This window comes from Branchiostoma lanceolatum, chromosome 9 (assembly GCF_035083965.1).
Source record: "Branchiostoma lanceolatum isolate klBraLanc5 chromosome 9, klBraLanc5.hap2, whole genome shotgun sequence".
NCBI classification, from domain to species: Eukaryota; Metazoa; Chordata; class Leptocardii; order Amphioxiformes; family Branchiostomatidae; genus Branchiostoma; species Branchiostoma lanceolatum.
This window is the reverse complement of record NC_089730.1, coordinates 2,419,096-2,435,630: the sequence shown is the minus strand read 5'-3', so window position 1 is coordinate 2,435,630 and position 16,535 is coordinate 2,419,096. Positions and strand designations below refer to the sequence as shown.

The window sequence follows — 16,535 nt, the reverse complement described above, 5'->3', positions numbered from 1 at the left end:
CGTTTGACTGATTTCTCCCAGCATCTGCATAATATGTTGAGTTGCTGTTTGCGCGTTGGTTGTGCCCCACCTACAGGTTATGACCTTTTCAGCTCTAGCGAGCACGGATAATAGAAACGTCATAAAACGTCATTTATAAACATCATTCATCTGGTAATGATACCACTCTCGGCGTGAATATATACGATAAATTTAGTCATGATATATATTAGCTGATCAGATCAGTAACGTTATAATACACAAATAACCTTACATTTCTTTTGCCAAAGAAGTATTGTATTGTGATACTTCGCCCAATTTCTAAACAAAGCCCGCAAAAAGATACAAGACTAATGTTTTGGGAAAGGTGATAACACAATAAACTAATAAGCTAGCTGTGACTGACGTGTACGTGTAAATGTCGCCGGATTGATACAAAAATTGGTGAAGAACTGTATAGAAATGCATTGTTACTAGTATTGTAGACAGAATAACTACTCATGTTGTCAATTGGTTCCATCTACCTGTTTGTTCCCCCAGCTGCAGTCCCTCCGGCCTGTCTGCACCCACTTGGGGTGGAATCTGGTGCAATACGTGATCACCACATCACTGCGTCCTCGGTCTATGGTCGTGATCACGAGCCATACCGCGGGAGGTTAAACGGAGTTGCCGGTATAGGCGCTTGGGCACCTAGTCCCAACACCATCGGACAGTGGCTGCAGGTAGGCATACCTATTCATTTAGTAAACAATCGTGTGCTGTACAGTATCTCCCTGTTGGAAATGTGATTTTTTTTCTGTCAACACGTTTATCAGGTTGGGGAAGTGACTCGTAGGAATTAAGCGGTTCTTATAAAACAGGAAAATTTCTACCTGGCAGATGTTTCCGTAACTTCTTAGTTTTCTTCATCAGAGCAGCCTGACTGAATTGTTTTACTAATTGCCGCAACACTTTCCTGTGGTTCTGAATGTCGGCCAGGAAAATCTTTCAGAGGCTGTAATGTAACTTTGACTTTTGACAATATGGTCTAGAGTAGTTTCAGCATACATTTTTTGTGCTCAAGAGATAGATATTTCTAGTGCTCTTTTTGCTTCATATTTTACATTCTAAAATCGACTACATGTGAATTGCCTTTCAGGTGTATTTAGGTGGAATCAAGCGCGTCATGGGCACCATCATTCAGGGTCGCTATTCTTATGGCCAGTGGGTGACGTCATACAAACTCCAGTACAGCATAAATCGGATGACTTGGACGACATATGCCGACAGTTATGGGTCAGAAATGGTGTGTAGAAATCAAGATATCGATATGTTTGTTTTCTAGATTAAACAAAATACCACATTTAATATAGCAGGGTGGCTTTGATGCATTAAATTTGTTTGCGCTATCGATAGGGTTGGTATTGGGCGGAATGTACAGAAACTATTTGATCATTGACAGTGATAAAGATTTTCTGTTATAGCTAGAGCTAAATAAACTATGATAAAAAAAAAGAATAGAAGAAACCCTCATCTTAAGTATCCGTTACCTTCCAGGTCTTTCCGGGGAACGTCGACAGGAATACCCCTGTCACAAACCTACTGAACAACTCGGTTGATGCCACTCATGTGCGTTTCGTGGTTCAGTCCTGGTACAGTGCTATTGCCATGAGGGCGGAGATTGTGGGCTGTAACATAAGTAGGTTTCCACCTAGTCCAGATGTGGCTAAATATTCCAAACATCTTCAACTAGAATTTCTATTTCATTCTATTTCATAATCATTTCAGAAATAGAAAAATATCAAATATAAACGTAGGGATGGGAACAAAACAGCACGTAGTCTTTTATGAAAAATCAGACGGCACTTTTTCCTAAGAGTCGTTGTATTGTGAGAACACATCGATTCGCTCAAACAAGGCCCAAAGATGCGCAGCTATAAAATGTGTATGTTTAATACAACTAGCCTAAATGTAAGCAGCTAAGATAAAGAAATATAGACACGTATAGTTTCTGACATCATGAACTCTCTTTGCTAATGGTTTCAAATATTTGATCTGTCAGCTCTAGGTGAGTAAAGTGTCGAAGTGGGGCCAGTCCTCCCAGTCTGTCCACATCCAGTTGGTGTGGAATCCGGTGCCATGCCTGATAGTAGCGTCACTGCATCCTCGCCTTTAGATTTTAGTCGTCATGATTCCTGCCAACCTGCAATTGTAGTTACGAGTATTACAAAGTCGAAACATTACTATCTTTGCCAGCTTGTATCTTCTTCATCCACTTCTAGTATATAAAGAGAAAAAGCTCTGTTGTATGTAGTATGTAAGGAAGATTTGTCGAAAACTGTCGAAAATTGGCATGATTGAGGACGATTCTGAACATGTCATCAAACATTTCATAAAATCAAAATTTCGGCTTAAAAGGCTAACCTTTTTTGCCTTTCCATTATAGCTTTGGAACTTTTTAAAAGTAAATTTCATGTCTTATGGAAACCTCGAACCAATATCGAGTTTGAGGGTCGTTATGAACCGTAATGTGTGCCAAACGCTGAAGATGGCAATCTCTTATTATTTATTTGTCTCAGCTTCAAATTTAGACCCAGTATACACAATTCTACCTACCATCAAAGGAATGTTTGCAGAATTTAGTGAGAACTAGTTTTATCTTGCAATTGACATTTGAAGAAAAATTGGATTTTGAATCATATTCAAAATACAATCCACGATAAAGTATAAGGGTAGCAGTCTGAATCACTTTATGTTTCAGGTGACCCTACATGTATATTTTGTGCATGAAATAAGTTATTATTGCCTTGCGTCGTTGCTCTGTGATTTTACCTAAAAGGAGGTCAAATATTGGACTGATGCAGATGTGATATTTCGGACTATGTTAGAAGCTCTAACAATGTCAAGGTAGGTTTATATTTGAACTATATTTTTATGGAGAAGGAATCTTGCATATTGCCTATGAAATGCATGCCATTTAAGTCTCGCGTCTTTCGTTAGTGCTGTGTCTTTTACTTGATAATAGTACATATTACGCAAATTTATCTATGTCTAAAGTTCTTAGCCTTTTTCGATTTATATCATAAACATTCCAAATTCATATTTGTTGCAAAACCGCAACATTATATTTACCATTTGATGCAGATTTGAGACGTTCACCAATGAAACTGTCGTTCTATGTGTTAAGATAATATTTCATTATTACATCAGCGCAATGTCTAAACATTAGTAGCATTGCATTTGAGGTAGGGTATAACTGATCTTGCATTTCTTTTCCCCGATAATTAATCTTCAGTGAGATTTCATCACTGAAGATTGTTAAACGTATTCCCTTCTGTTCGTGACTTAATAAGGGCGTAAAAACTGACTTAAATCTAGTTCTTGTCCTGTCTCCTAGCCTGTACTGATCCACTTGGGATGGAATCTGGTGCCATACCTGATGGCAGCATCATGGATCCTCGTTCGCCTGTGTTTGCTACGGGCGGTTAAACGGATTCGCCTGGGTATCACAGCACAATGGCATCGGGCAATGGTTGCAGGTAACGAGGCATACACCTTTATAAACTTACCAATCAATGTTATCTCCTGTTCGAAAAATGGCTATTTTCTACCAATACAATACTTTGACCAGGTATGTAAGTCATAGGAATTTAGAAGTTCTTTTCAGACAATCTTGAATAGATTAACTTGGCCGAAGGCACTCGTTGAAGAACTCCTTATGATTAGTTTACTTCATTGGGGGAGCCTGATTGGACGGGGCTTCTTGCCGAAAAACACCGGTTCCATACGGTCCCAAATGTTGACCAGGAAAATACTTTCGAAATTGGGATTTATAAATTTTTGAGATTTGTGCATTTGTTGCACTGAGAATATCTCACTGCAAAATCAGGATCCGTCAATGTGACCTAATTCCAGAATAAAGGGTATGTCTCAAGATCTGCTGTTTTTGTTTCTTATTTTGAGTTTTATACTGAAAAAAATGTGTATTTCTTTTCAGGTGGCTTTAGGGGGAATGAAGCGCGTCATGGGTACAATCATTCAAGGTCGGTCTGATGCCGACCAGTGGGTGACGTCATACAAACTCCAGTACAGTACAAACCGGATTAGTTGGAAGACATATGCTGACAACGATGGATCAGAAATGGTATTTCTAAAAATCAAATTATTTTTAATTATAATCAAAACACAATCCCACGAAGGGACCAAAACCATTAATTTTGTTCTGAAGATTTTGCATAGCAGAGCAATTTGATCCATTTCTTTAATTTGTGCTTTCGATACTGTAAGTCTGCGACGGAAAGTACGACTGTTAGGTCATTGGCAGTGATAATAATCTAGAGCTGAATAAAATATGCTGTACATATTATGTAAATGTTGAAAATAGCCTCACCTGAATTATCCGTTAAACTTTCAGGTCTTTCCAGGTAACTTCGACAGAACCAGCCCTGTCACGAACCTACTGAACAACCCAGTTGATGCCAAAAATGTGCGTTTCGTGGTTCAGTCCTGGGTTTGGCACATCACCATGAGAGTGGAGATTTTGGGCTGTAACACCAGTAGGTTTTGACCCGAGTGAAATTCTTTAGTTGAATCTTTCATTTGATCTTTTCCAGTATCAATGTGTAATGGTAACATTGAAAGATAACCATCAGGTGAGGGTTGGAAAATGAAGGAAGGTAGTCTTTTATGATGAAACATTTCTATTTATTTCATTTCTGCCATCTTAATCCAGGGTTGTCAAGCTCAGTGATTGGCACTGCTATTCAGTGAAGCCCTGTGTTACAGATAAAATAAAACAAATACTGTGCATACAGTGTCATACAAACAGAAAATAAACATATAATAGATAGTAATGACAACAAAACAATAATAGACAAATGATAACAATAATAACAATGATAATCCAAATCACAGTCCAATCCGTCCCTGGTCGTTATTGAGGGGTCAGAGGTCAAGTTTTGCATCTGGTTTTAAAAACAGACATGTACGTACAAGACTTTTTAGATTGTGGCAGACGGTTCCATCCGATAGCACCTCTCTAAGAGAATTTGCGCTTTCCACATTCAAGGCGTACTAGCCGCAGTTTCAGGGATAGATTCAGACTGTGTCTAGTGGGATAGCTGTGAGATTCAGATGTCCTCTAAAGCCATCGATGTACTCTGAAGTTCATTCTTGACTGCCCTGTACATTAATTGTAGCAGGTGCAAGTTTTCCTGGATGCTGAGGTCTTCCAGCCTAAGGCAGATAACTCATCATCCCCAACATGATTTGAACATGGTGGGCCAAAAATACGTCTAGCTGCCCGGTTCTGGAGTTTTTTGTAGTGTGTCGGACGGACACTTTCCACAGTTGCCCCATATCACATCGCACTGGTCCATTTTAGATAAAACTATACAGTTGAACAACATTACAAGAGTGCGTTGTGGCAGACATGGAATAAGGCGCCTTTAGAAATCCCAGTCTGGACGACACATCATTGCATAACTTGTCGATGTTAATTTGCCATGTTAAGCAGTGGTCAAGCCAAACGCCAAGGTACTTGTAGCTAGAGACCACTTCCAAACTGGTGCCAGAAATTGACATACAATTGCTCTGTACTTGATCACAGCTTACGTGAAGTGCCGAAGGACCTTATGGCATACCGTATCAAAAGCTTTATTGATATCAATTGCTCCGGTTACAAGACCCTTCTCCGTGTTTTCGATGATGGGGTCAGTAACATGAGTGAATGGTGTCGTGGTGGAAGATTTAGGTCTGAACAAAAACTGGAACTTGTTGACTATTTTATGATCCTTGCAGTAATTATAAGCATATATCTGAGTATGAACGGCCTTCTAAAAACATTTCATAAAAGATAGTAAAATTGAGATCGGCCTATACATCTCATCTGCTTTTGTCCCCATCTGTAGATAAGGGTGTAACCTTGGCTCTCTTCCAGTCCTTCGGGACTTCACCTAAAGAGAGGGGTAGGCTATAAATGTAAGTGAGGGGACCTGGGGCTAGGGCAGCATGCCGAAGGAGCCTACTGCTCACCACATCCAGTCCAGTGCCTTTCCTCAAAGAGAGGCTCATCAGCCGCTTGTATGTGAACTCAGAGGAAATATTTTCGAATTTAAAAGACAACTGTGCCAGTGCAAAGACTCTGTATGCACCCGTCAAAGCTGCAGCCAGTCTAGAGCCAATAGAAGTAAGTATGCATTAAATTCATTCACAGTTTTTCAGGGACATCAATAGGTTGTTTGGCTTGACATGGCAAGAATGTGGCCCGGAGAATTTTAATGTCATTACTTCTTGTTTCAATTCCATTGCAGTAGTACCTTTTTTTTTAGATATCGTGCTATGTTGTTTAATCTGTTTCGTATTTTTTAGCTAGCTGTCTCTCACATAGATGGGAGTTTTGTTTTCTTGGCCTGATTTAAGTAGAAGTCTTTCTCGCGTACCATGGACGGATATTTCTGAGTTATCCAGAGTGGCTTGGATGCGCCAAGATAGGCGGAGCTTCCATGTAAGACATCACGAAATCGCTGGCGAATTCACCCGGATACGCGGCGACATACCGACCTGCGTGCCATTTACCGGCGCTACGAACGTCCCTTGCTCGCACGTACATGTCGCCCGACTTGTGTGGGTCCACATCTGGAAATCGCCGGCGAATGCACCCAGACACACGGCGACATGCCGACCTGTGTGCCAATTACCGGCGCTACGAACGTCCCTTGCCCGACGTAAATGTTGCCCGACGAGCGAAGGAATAGGCATCGATACTCTAAGGCTTGTGGTATATGTGGTACACAGTGGTATAGGTGGTTTTCATACTGAGACGAGCGAAGGAATGGGCGGCGCTACTCTAAGGCTTGTGGTATAAGAGGTACACGGTGGTATAGGTGGTTTTCATACTGAGACGAGCGAAGGAAAAGGCAGCGCTACTCTTAGGCTTGTGGTATAAGTGGTACACGGTGGTATAGGTGGTTTTCATCATATACCACCGTGTACCACTTATGGCTTGTGGTATAAGCGGTACGCGGTGGTATAGGTGGTTTTCATACTGAGACGAGCGAAGAAATTGGCAGCGCTACTCTAAGGCTTGTGGTATAAGTGGTACACGGTGGTATAGGTGGTTTTCATACTGAGACGAGCGAAGGAATAGGCATCGCTACTCTTAGGTTTGTAGTATAAGCGGTACATAGTGGTATAGGTGGTTTTCATACTTAGACGAGTGAAGGAATAGGCAGCGCTTCTCTTAGGCTTGTGGTATAAGTGGTACTCGGTGGTATAGGTGGTTTTCATCATATACCACCGTGTACCACTTATGGCTTGTGGTATAAGTGGTACACGGTGGAATAGGTGGTTTTCATACTGAGACGAGTGAAGGAATAGGCAGAGCAACTCTAAGGCTTGTGGTATAAGTGGTACACGGTGGTATAGGTGGTTTTCATACTGAGACGAGCGAAGGAGTAGGCATCGCTACTCTTAGGTTTGTAGTATAAGTGGTACACGGTGGTATAGGTGGTTTTCATACTTAGACGAGTGAAGGAATAGGCAGCGCTACTCTTAGGCTTGTGGTATAAGTGGTACACGGTGGTATAGGTGGTTTTCATACTTAGACGAGTGAAGGAATAGGCAGCGCTACTCTTAGGCTTGTGGTATAAGTGGTACTCGGTGGTATAGGTGGTTTTCATCATATACCACCGTGTACCACTTATGGCTTGTGGTATAAGAGGTACACGGTGGTATAGGTGGTTTTCATACTGAGACGAGCGAAGATATAGGCATCGCTACTCTTAGGCTTGTGGTATAAGTGGTACACGGTGGTATAGGTGGTTTTCATCATATACCACCGTTGACCACTTATGGCTTGTGGTATAAGTGGTACACGGTGGTATAGGTGGTTTTCATACTTAGACGAGTGAAGGAATAGGCAGCGCTACTCTTAGGCTTGTGGTATAAGTGGTACTCGGTGGTATAGGTGGTTTTCATCATATACCACCGTGTACCACTCATGGCTTGTGGTATAAGTGGTACACGGTGGTATAGGTGTTTCATACTTAGACGAGTGAAGGAATAGGCAGCGCTACTTTAAGGCTTGTGGTATAAGTGGTACACGGTGGTATAGGTGGTTTTCATCCTATACCACCGTGTACCACTTGTACCACAAGCCATGAGTGGTACAAGGTGGTATATGATGAAAACCACCTATACCACCGTGTACCACTTATACCACAAGCCTTAGAGTATAGCGCTGCCTAGTCCTTCACTCGTCTAAGTATGAAACACCTATACCACCGTGTACCACTTTTACCACAAGCCATAAGTGGTACACGGTTGTATATGATGAAAACCACCTATACCACCGTGTACCACTTATACCACAAGCCTTAGAGTAGCGATGCTTATTCCGTCACTCGTCTAAGTATGAAATACCTATACCACCGTGTACCACTTATACCACAAGCCTTAGAGTAGCGCTTCCTATTCCTTCACTCGTCTAAGTAAGTAAACCACCTATACCACCGTGTACCACATATACCTCAAGCCATAAGTGGTACACGGTGGTATATGATGAAAACCACCTATAGCACCGTGTACCACTTATACCACAAGCCTTAGAGTAGCGCTGCCCATTCCTTAGCTCGTCTCAGTATGAAAACCACCTATACCACCGTGTACCACTTATACCACAAGCCTGAGAGTAGCGATGCTTATTCCGTCACTCGTCTAAGTATGAAACACATATACCACCGTGTACCACTTATACCACAACCCTTAGAGTAGCGCTGCCTATTCCTTCACTCGTCTAAGTAAGAAAACCACCTATACCACCGTGTACCACTTATACCACAAGCCATAAGTGGTACACGGTTTTATATGATGAAAACCACCTATAGCACCGTGTACCACTTATACCACAAGCCTTAGAGTAGCGCTGCCATTTCCTTAGCTCGTCTCAGTATGAAAACCACCTATACCACCGTGTACCACTTATACCACAAGCCTTAGAGTAGCGCTGCCCATTCCTTCGCTCGTCTCAGTATGAAAACCACCTATACCACCGTGTACCACTTATACCACAAGCCTTAGAGTAGCAATGCCTATTCCTTCGCCCGTCTCAGTATGAAAACCACCTATACCACCGTGTACCACTTATACCACAAGCCTTAGAGTAGCGATGCCTATTCCTTGGCTCGTCTCAGTATTAAAACCACCTATACCACCGTGTACCACTTATACCACAAGCCTTAGAGTAGCGATGCCCATTCCTTAGCTCGTCTCAGTATGAAAACCACCTATACCACCGTGTACCACTTATACCACAAGCCTGAGAGTAGCGATGCCTATTCCTTCACTCGTCTCAGTATGAAAACGATCTATACCACCGTGTACCACTTATACCACAAGCCTTAGAGTAGCGCTGCCCATTCCTTCGCTCGTCTCAGTATGAAAACTACCTATACCAGCGTGTACCACTTATACCACAAGCCTTAGAGTAGCGATGCCTATTCCTTCGCTCGTCTCAGTATGAAAACCACCTATACCACTATGTACCACTTATACCACAAGCCTTAGAGTAGCGCTGTCCATTCCTTAGCTCGTCTCAGTATGAAAACCACCTATACCACCGTGTACCACTTATACCACAAGCCTTAGAGTAGCGCTGCCCATTCCTTAGCTCGTCTCAGTATAAAAAACCACCTATACCACCGTGTACCACTTATACCACAAGCCTAAGAGTAGCGCTACCCATTCCTTCGCTCGTCTCAGTATGAAAACCACCTATACCACTGTGTACCACTTATACCACAAGCCTTAGAGTAGCGATGCCTATTCCTTCGCTCGTCTCAGTATCTAAACCACCTATACCACCGTGTACCACTTATACCACAAGCCTTAGAGTAGCGCTGCCCATTCCTTAGCTCGTCTCAGTATGAAAACCACCTATACCACCGTGTACCACTTATACCACAAGCCTTAGAGTAGCGCTGCCTATTCCTTAACTCGTCTAAGTATGAAAACCACCTATACCACCGTGTACCACTTATACCACAAGCCTTAGAGTAGCGATGCCTATTCCTTCGCTCGTCGGGCAACATTTACGTGCGAGCAAGGGACGTTCGTAGCACCGGTAATCGGCACACAGGTCGGCATGTCGCCGTGTGTCTGGGTGCATTCGCCGGCGATTTCGTGATTTGGACCCACACAAGTCGGGCAACATTTACATGCGAGCAAGGGACGTTCGTAGCGCCGGTAATCGGCACGCAGGTCGTCATGTCGCCGTGTATCCGGGTGCATTCGCCGGCGATTTCGTGATGTCTTACAAGGGACGTTCGTAGCGCCGGTAATCGGCACGCAGGTCGGCATGTCGCCGTGTATCCGGGTGCATTCGCCGGCGATTTCGTGATGTCCTACATGGAAACTCCGCCGGAAAAACAACTGTCGCTTCTGCTCTCTTCTGCGCATAGCGCTAATCATATGAGAAATTCACGCCTGTTAAGCCCATGTAACGTGGGTTCAGTGTCTCACACACACACACAGACACGCACCTTTACGAAAAGACTATGCGGTTTGCCTGGAACATATGTCGGACTAGTATGGGATCCCCACGTTATAATACCAACACAAAAAAAGGTTAAGCAGTCATCCTCAATTTGTATATTACCACAGAAACTACATAAAACTCCCATATTTCATGACAGTACAATACGTAGCATATTTCGCGTTCTTACCTGCTTCGAGAGTTGATTTTTACCTCAGAGAGTCTACACAATCATGTACGCCCGTTACTTAGCTTTGCAGCAGCAATGGGTGAAAGGTGAACACATAGATGACCTTTCACCTCACAACACCTTTAAACCTTTGACCCTTGCTTCACTGCAGAGGAAGAAAACGCTTGTAAGATTTTGTGGAGGTAAAAATCGGCACTGGAGGCAGGTAAGAACGTGAAATATACAAAATGACTGTCATGGCGTAAAGTTTAGTAGGTATAGGTAATTTTTCTGGTAAATGAGTCACATTAGTACGAAAATGTAAGACTTTTCTGGCTAAGAAAAATGGGAGGGAGGGGCGATTAAGCAAACTGTGAGTGAGGCATACGCAACATATTGCAGGGCTTACCTCAGATTTGCGTTGCGCAGTGGTGAGCGTGAAGAAGAATTTTTAAGGTAGAATTAAGAAACTAAGATAAGTTCCTTTTCTCAGTACTCCATATTCTGAGCTTTGACGTCAGCCAAAAAGTAACAACGCCCCCCCCCCCTCCCGAGTAATGTAGCAGTTTCTTAATGACTTAGTTTTACATGTTAGTTACAGATTACCGATATTTGATCAAAAACAGACTGGACAGAAAAATGGACATCCCTTAGTACAAATGTATTAAATTTTCTCAACATTTTGATCGTTTTCAGACATATGATATATTGTGACCTTGCTATTTTTCCAAAATACCAACTTAGTCCTTTGTCATTGGTCCCTATTTAAGTCACCATATGTTACAGGTAACTCATGCATACTATAAAATACCGTAATGTTGTTTTTTTCCAAACTAGTTAAAAAAACAGAGATGCTTTGGGATTAGGACTGTTCCCATTACACTAGCAGGGAGAGTACGCTGCTAAATAGAGGACAGATTACACATAATTACAGAGCCATCAATGAATAATAGATATCCAGGTAGCAAGATCTGCAAGATAACAGTACTGTTACTATCACCACAATGAGACAGAACTACATAATAGAAACACTTGAGAAGGGCAAACAAATATCCAGGTCATACATGTGTGGCAAACGTTTACAAATTATTATTTGTATAGATTGATGATTGCTGGGACTGGACTGTTCCAAATAAAACATGTGAAGAGGGGGTGTTACGTTTGGATTCTATGGATTAGGTATAGAAAAGACAGGATTAGATGTGTGTACCCTTTCTGGGCCCTAAGGCTATACATGCCCTTTATTACTAGTAATGGAATTTAATTGAGAAAAAACTGGGTCCCGGTACAGCACTGTTCATGTTATCGACAGCCTCCATAGTTTGTCCCTTAAAAGTCCTCAAAAAGATTTTAGAGGGGTGAATTAACATTTTTTTTTGAGTGGGGTGCCCCGGACACACTTACTAAGAGAGAGTTTGTATGCATGTTGGCCCTGTATGTTTGATTTTGTGTGTGCATGTGTGTGTGTGTGTGTGTGTGTGTGTGTGTGTGTGTGTGTGTGTGTGTGTGTGTGTGTGTGTGTGTGATTGTGCGCGTGTGAGAGTTTGTTTGTGTGTGTGTACATATGTGTGTGTACATGTATGTTTGTGTGCGTGTGTACATTGTATAGTGTTTCTGTTATTCCTGTCTTTCCGTCAAGATTGTACATTGACTAACATCCACCCTGCTCCTTGTAGGCCTGACTGCCAATAACAGCACAGTGCCTTCCATGTTAGAAAAAACAAACCCTGGGGGTTCATGTACAGTGGGTACACCCCTACTAGCAGGGCTCGAAATAGTGGGTGCAAACCGCCATGCATATTCTTGTGGCCCAGAATGGGTACGTAGCCCACCCCACTAGCAAACGCCCCCCCCCCCTTTCCGGAAAGCCATTATATGTTTAAGGTAGCCTTAAGCAAGGTTCTGCACTAGGGTAGAGTGTGAGCAATTAATGATTAGAACTAGGGAAGAATTGGACCAAATCTTTATTGGAATTAAGTATTAGATTAGAACTAGGGTAGGGTTTGAGTAAATATGGATTGGAAATAGGGTAGGGTGTGAGTATATCTAGATTAGAACTAGGGTAGGGTTTGAGTAAATATGGATTGGAAATAGGGTAGGGTGTGAGTATATCTGGATTGGAACTAGGATAGGATTTGAGTAAATATGGATTGGAACTAGGGTAGGGTTTGAGTAAAAATGGATTGGAAGTAGGGTAGGGTGTAAGTAAATACGGATTGGAAGTAGGGTATGGTTTGAGTAAATATGGATTAGAACTAGGGTAGGGTTTTAGTAAATATGGATTTTTTTTAAACTATAAAAAAAAACTAGGGTCGGGTTTGAGTAAATATGGATTAGAACTAGGGTCGGGTTGGAGTAAATATGGATTGAAAGTAGTGTAGGGTTTCAGTGAATCTAGATTAGAACTAGTGTAGGGTTTAAGTTAATCTAGATCGGAACTAGGGTAGGGTAAGGGTATATCTAGATTGGAACTAGGGTAGGATGTGAGTAAATATGGATTGAAACTGGGGTAGTGTTTGAGTACATCTAGATTGGAACTAGTGTAGGGTTTATGTAGGATAGTATTTGAGTGAACCTAGATTGGAAGTAGGGTAGGGTTTATCAAATCAGGATTGAAAAAGGGTATTGAGTCTGAGCTAATTGAAATTGAAAGTTGGGTAGTTCATAAGTTAATTTTCGACCTCTTACACCCCCTCCTTTTATTTTTTGAAACAACCCAATAAGGGGGGTGGGCAGTAAGAAACGAGTGGGTCAGGTTCAAATGTGATTACAATCCCGGAGTGGAGAATAGACACATTTGTAAGCAACTTCCATGTTTATATCAGCTTAAAAAAGGACTTCTACCTAATTACATCATTGATTGACATGTTTCATTAAATTTTAAATCTTTTTCCATTAGGTTTAACATGGCAGAGGCGGCTGTTGGGTCTCCTACTGCTGTTTCTCAGAACTCCAGTCATGGGTCCCCTGCTAAAGTTTCATGGTGCAGAGGTACAAGAGGTGTTGAAGATTTGGCAACAGGAACCAAAACTTGTTTGCACAATCAGCCAAAAGCACATACTGATGACAAGAAACCCTACATCTGTGAGGAGTGTGGGTACAGGACATCTCAAAAGTATAACCTATCCGAACATATGAGGACTCATACAGGTGAAAAACCCTACAAATGTGACCAGTGTGATTATTCAGCAGCAAAGAAAAGCAGTTTGGATTATCATCAAGCCAAGCACACTGGTAAGAAACCCTACATGTGTGAGGAGTGCGGGTACAGGACAGTTCAGAAGTCTACCTTATCCGAACATATGAGAACTCATACCGGTGAGAGACCCTACAAGTGTGACAAGTGCGATTACGCTGCCACAAAGAAATCCACTTTGGCCAGCCATCTAGCAAAACACTCTGGTGAAAAACCCTACATGTGTGGGGAGTGTGGGTACAGGACAACTCAAAAGTCTCACTTAAACCAACATCTTAGAATCCATACCGGTGAAAAACCCTACAGGTGTGAGCATTGTGATTATTCTGCTGCAACGAAAACCACATTACATCGTCATCTAGCCAAACATACTGTTGACAAAGCCTACATGTGTAGAGAGTGCGGGTACAGGACAAATCACAAGTCTCACTTTTCCCAACATGTTAAAACACATGCTGGTGAAAAACCCTACAAGCATGATTATTCTACAGCAAAGAAACCAACCTTAGACAGCCATTTAGCAAAACACACTGGTAAACCTCATATATGTGGGACGTGTGGATACAGGGCAGCACAAAAGTATACGTTATCCGAACATATGAGAATTCATACTGGTGAAAGACCCTACAAGTGTGAGCAATGTGATTATTCTGCTACAGCGAAATCCACACTTGCCCGCCATTTACTTAAACATACTGGTGAGAAACCCTACATGTGTGGGGAGTGCGGGTACAGGGCAGCTCGGAAGTCCCACCTATTCGAACACATGAGAACTCATACTGGTGAAAAACCCTACAAGTGTGACCAGTGCGATTATTCTGCTGCACAGAGTTCTACCTTGTCCGCCCATCTAGCCAATCACTCTGGTGTAAAACGCTATATTTGTGAAGAGTGCGGGTACAGGACAAATTGGAAGTCTCATTTAGCAAAACATATGAGAACTCATACCAGGGAAAAACCTTTAAAAAATTGACCAATTTAATTATTCTGATGCACAGAAATATCCTCCCTGGCCATCCGCCCTAGCCAAACACGCTCTCCCTGCGTGGGGTGTGTTGGTACAGCACATTTTTTTACTCAAAGGGCTACCTTAGTCCAACATATGAGAAATCAAGCATACTGCTGAAAAACCATACGTGGGATCATTTTCACTTTTCTTCAACAAAGAAAAGAAATATTGTGCATAAACTTTCAAGTGACAGGAGGGAGGGTATTGTTTTTTTTAGAAGTCTCTTTTTACCCTAAAAATTGTGTTTTGATTTACTATTATACATCATTTTGCCTCTGACCTCTTCCACTCCGAGTTTAGGTTTAAGTTTTCTTTGTCACGTTTTCTGGTAATTTCAAATGTACATTTTGTTGTATAGTATGCTGTACATTTGATTGATCTTATTGTACCTTGACGTGTTATTTGTCTGGCTTTGAGCTCAACTTATGTTTGTATTCTGTTTATTGAAATGCCTAATTTGTTGTACTCTTCCGTTGCTATAATTTGTATAATTTTGATATGGACTCCAGGAAGAATAGTGATGTATCACTAACAGAGATCGAAATAAATCAAACCAAATTCAGAATTAGGAGAAACTTTTCAAGTGTGATTATTAAGCAGCACGAAGATTCTCTGTCATATTGCTAAACACACAGATGGTAAATCTTGGACGCGTAAAAAAAAGAGGTTATCTTAAATAAAAGCCGCTAAGAACTCACACATGTGAATACCCCAACAAGTGTGACCAGCGTGATTATTCTGCAGCAATTGACTGCCATTTAAAAAGCCATCTTGCAAAGAAAACTGACTAAAAGCCTAACATGTTTGGGGAATCTATGTACTCGTAAGTCGAGTATGATGACGGTGCACGTGTCAGTCCCTACGTCTCAGTGAGGTCCCACTGTTTGACAGTCAAGCACTCTACCACTTACGCCACACGACGCCACACTGTGGGGAATGTTGGTACGGGACAATTCAAAAGTCTCACTTATCCTTCCATCTATCAGAACACGCACAGGTGAAAAACGCCAGCAAGTGTGACCAATGTGATTATTCTGCAGCAACGAAATCTACATTGGACAGGCATAGTAAAACACTTTGGTGAAAAACGTTACATTTCACGGTCAGGAATGAGGACATCTAAAACGTATTTATCTAAACAAATGGGGTATTAATAGAAGTTATTCAGTCATACACGACTATAATGCCATAAACAATGTATGAATGTTGCATGTTTGTAAAAATACTACGTGTCTCCGATTCCAATATTTAAGAATAAGTGAAAGCAACCGCGAGGATACGAGTGTGCATGTGCAGTGGTCAAAGTTTAATGTCCCATTGTCATCATCTGGCCTTGAAGGTGTCTCGGATGTTCCTTTACCCTTCTAGTCGAGCTCGCCCTGTCCTCCATTGCTCTGGGCGGGCCTTCCATAGTACAGCCCGCATCATCACGCCGTTGATGTATGTAGGTTGTGTGTGGTCTGCCTACATTTGCATGTCCATGTTTTGGTGCCCATATAAGGACGTTGCTCCCCTTTACTTGTAGACAATATTTTGTCTGGACGTGTTTGTGAGGTTCTCGATTCAATATCCGTTTTATTCTGAAACCTGGCTTTTGCATAATACTGGTCAACCTATAAATTTTGGAATTCACCTCTGTCATTTTTGTTTTGTTTCGTGCTGTTCTTGATAA

General features: G+C 41.9%; 1 protein-coding gene and 1 long non-coding RNA gene across 2 annotated transcripts; one reads left to right on the top strand and one right to left on the bottom strand.

The window, feature by feature from the left end:
• Positions 1–1,963: 1,963 nt before the first annotated feature.
• LOC136442193 (uncharacterized) lies at positions 1,964–5,999 on the bottom strand. Its single transcript, XR_010756978.1, has 2 exons — positions 4,349–5,999; positions 1,964–2,161 (listed from the first exon to the last, which is right to left on the bottom strand). It is a non-coding gene; the product is annotated as an uncharacterized lncRNA (long non-coding RNA).
• Positions 6,000–10,700: 4,701 nt separating this feature from the next.
• On the top strand, positions 10,701–15,428 carry LOC136442373 (zinc finger protein 708-like). Its single transcript, XM_066439188.1, has 2 exons — positions 10,701–10,884; positions 13,558–15,428. Exon 2 carries the CDS (start codon positions 13,565–13,567, stop codon positions 14,825–14,827), a length of 1,263 nt encoding a protein of 420 aa, XP_066295285.1. The 5' UTR covers positions 10,701–10,884; positions 13,558–13,564; the 3' UTR covers positions 14,828–15,428.
• Positions 15,429–16,535: the final 1,107 nt, after the last annotated feature.